Source organism: Austrofundulus limnaeus, unplaced genomic scaffold (assembly GCF_001266775.1).
Source record: "Austrofundulus limnaeus strain Quisiro unplaced genomic scaffold, Austrofundulus_limnaeus-1.0 Scaffold355, whole genome shotgun sequence".
Classification (NCBI taxonomy): Eukaryota; Metazoa; Chordata; class Actinopteri; order Cyprinodontiformes; family Rivulidae; genus Austrofundulus; species Austrofundulus limnaeus.
This window is the reverse complement of record NW_013952757.1, coordinates 610317-613137: the sequence shown is the minus strand read 5'-3', so window position 1 is coordinate 613137 and position 2821 is coordinate 610317. Positions and strand designations below refer to the sequence as shown.

Here is a 2821-nt window from a genome sequence, read left to right as displayed (position 1 = left end):
GGGGGGGGGGGGGGGGGGGGGGCATCGATTGGTGGGCCTGGTTGATAGAGCTTCATCAGAGCTAAACAACAAAAGAAATCTGAAGCTCCTATGTTGAACACTTTCTGACTCATAAGCAATTTTGCATGTCCTGACACCCCCACTTTGAAAGGAGCCCCCTCCTCAAAACTGTTGGCTGGCCCAGTTTAGGTCAGACTCATCTACAGCCCTGCCAAATTTCATGTTGATCGGTGCAGCAGTTTTTGTGCTACAGCATAACAAAAATCACTAAAAAAAGGAAAAAAAGAAACAGTACGGAAACAATTTGACTCCCGCTTAACACTTCGCGTGCGGGGGTCATAAGAAATGCATAAACAGTACATTAAGAAGAAAAATATAAAAAATGAGAAAAAATATATATGTATATCAAAACCATAAATAAAATGAAATGAAAGACAGCAGAGAGAAGAAAAAAAATCTTACAATATAAATTCACTCATCTGTGAAGTGATGACACTTCCTGCAAACAACCAGCCAGGTCTGAAAAGGGTTATGACCAAGAGTCTTTAATCTTGAAACAGGAGCAATGGTTTTGCATCTCCTTTGAAAGAAGCTCTTTGTTCTGTTCATGAACTCCTATTAGAAGACTGTGCAGAAAACTAAAAACAGGCATTGTAGCATTTTTGGAAGCCATGGGCTCTATAAAGGAGTAGCCCAGTTTCCTGAAAAGGCCCCACCTTTCAGACTAAACCTCCATCTGATTTAATCAAAAGTCAGACGGTCTAATTCATGACGTCAAACTGAGCCATGCTTGGCAGTGTCTGTGTTGACATCACACCTACTTCATCTGACCACAGACTCAAAGCCATGTCTCTGAATAGCAACAACATTCTATTTTAAATTTGTTACTTTCAAGCCAAGAACTAAGACTGGATTAAGGCTTGGAAACAGGGACAGAGAGAAGCCGGTTCTTTATGCTCGGTTTATTTAAGGCCACAACAAAGCCACATTAGTTCACTAGTTGGTCTATTTTAGAGAACACCAGGAATCAGACTTCCCCAGCTCACCAGGGCATCCACTTGCACAACAACAGACAGGAAATAGGTCAGTACCTGTGAAAGTTTCAGTGCAGGGGTTGATTCCGGCCAGTCTTTTGGATGTGCCAAAATCTGATATCTTCAGGACACCACTGTAGGTGTTGATGAGGACATTATCACCCTGTGGAGAAAATACAACAGTGAGAACAGGCAAGCCCAGACTGTGAAGTGCTGCAACAGGAAGACCTTTATTCCTTCAAATATCAGAGGAGGAGCTTCGTGATGAACATTCACATTGTGCTAACAATGCTAATCTGAGCCCACTGTTCCAACAAGGTTACTGACCCTGATGATGGTGTTTGATGGGAACATTACCAAAGTTAGTTTCAAACAGACAGAGCCTCTGATTAAATAATCTCATCTTTTGTCTGACCTGTTCAGTTTTTAACCCTCTGAACGGATTCACAGAATAAAACATTCAGTCACCTTGATGTCTCTGTGGGCAATCTGGTTGTCATGCAGATATTTGAGCCCCTCGAGGATCTGCCGCGTGTAGAAGCCGATGGTGGGCTCGTTGTTTTTTAGAGGGCCCCARTTAGACCTCAGCAGCGCAGACAGACTCCCTGAATACAAAGGGACAAAGTATGAATGTGATCAGCTCTCACTTTGAGTCAAGATTAGTATCAGAAGACTGACTATGAACATTCAGCGTGTACAAAGATTACCTTACCTGAGGTTAATTATGAACCAACATGACTGATAAGAACAAATACTTATTTATCCAAAAATATCTTGAAAATATATTCCTGCATAAAAACAGTCAAATAAATTATCAGGAATAAGTTTATWAAGGTGAGTCTGACCTCCAGGAACTTGCTCCATGAAGATCTTTATGAAGCCGTTTTCGCTGATAGAACCCAGGTACTGGACAATGTTTTTGTGCTTCAGATGTTTGTGAAGAGCGATTTCCTCATGGAGTGGCTGAGAGTATCTATAAAAAAATACACACATGAAAAAGCTCAATATCCATGAAGTAAAATATTAATTAGACCAAAGAGATGTTTTAACTTTGAACTAAGACAAAAATTTGTATAGAAATTTAATTTTCCATAAAAATGTAGAACTCTGGGCCCTGAATGGCTTTGGCAAAATTGGTTTAAAAAAAGCTAAATTGACTTGTTTAACACTAAAACATATCCAAACAGAAGCTAAAATTAACCAATTAACCAAACAGGTAAAATAAGCAGCTAAGATCCAAAAAACATTACAGAAGCTTAAAAAACTCGTGCGGACCGCGACCCGGTGCTCTCACGCAAATCCAAAAGGTGGGAGAGTCTGTTTCTTCATCAACACCTACTGGTGCAACGATGTGTCTGGGAACACTGTTCACCTGCTCTGGAATAGCTTTTTATCAACTGCAAACCATTCTACTCTCCATATGAGTTCACTTCATTCATTTTGGTCGCTGTTCACATTCCACCAGAGGCAGATGTGCACAAAACTCAACGCACACTCGCAGCTCAGACTCTGTGTGTGTAGCAAACAGTTCTGGACTCTTTAGTCATTATCCTGGGAGATTTTAACAAAGGTAATCTGAGCCAGGAACTCCCCAAATAGAGACAGTTTATTAAATGCCTGACAAGAGCAGAGAAAACCCTGGACCATTATTACGCAACTGTGAGTGGAGCCTACCGAGCGGTGCCACACGCAGCTCTCGGACTTTCAGACCACATCATGGTCCACTTAATCTTTGCTTACAGGCACCCGCGTAATTTACACGGGGGATAGGGGGGTTATAACCCCCC

General features: G+C 41.4%; 1 protein-coding gene across 1 annotated transcript in view; it reads right to left on the bottom strand.

Moving 5' to 3' along the window:
• Positions 1–2821, bottom strand: part of map3k5 (mitogen-activated protein kinase kinase kinase 5) — a gene marked incomplete in the record, with an annotated part of 89557 nt that overhangs the window by 15704 nt on the left and 71032 nt on the right. The window contains 3 exon segments of the mRNA XM_014023049.1: positions 1092–1197; positions 1503–1639; positions 1880–2007. Coding sequence (XP_013878503.1) covers positions 1092–1197; positions 1503–1639; positions 1880–2007 — 371 coding nt within the window.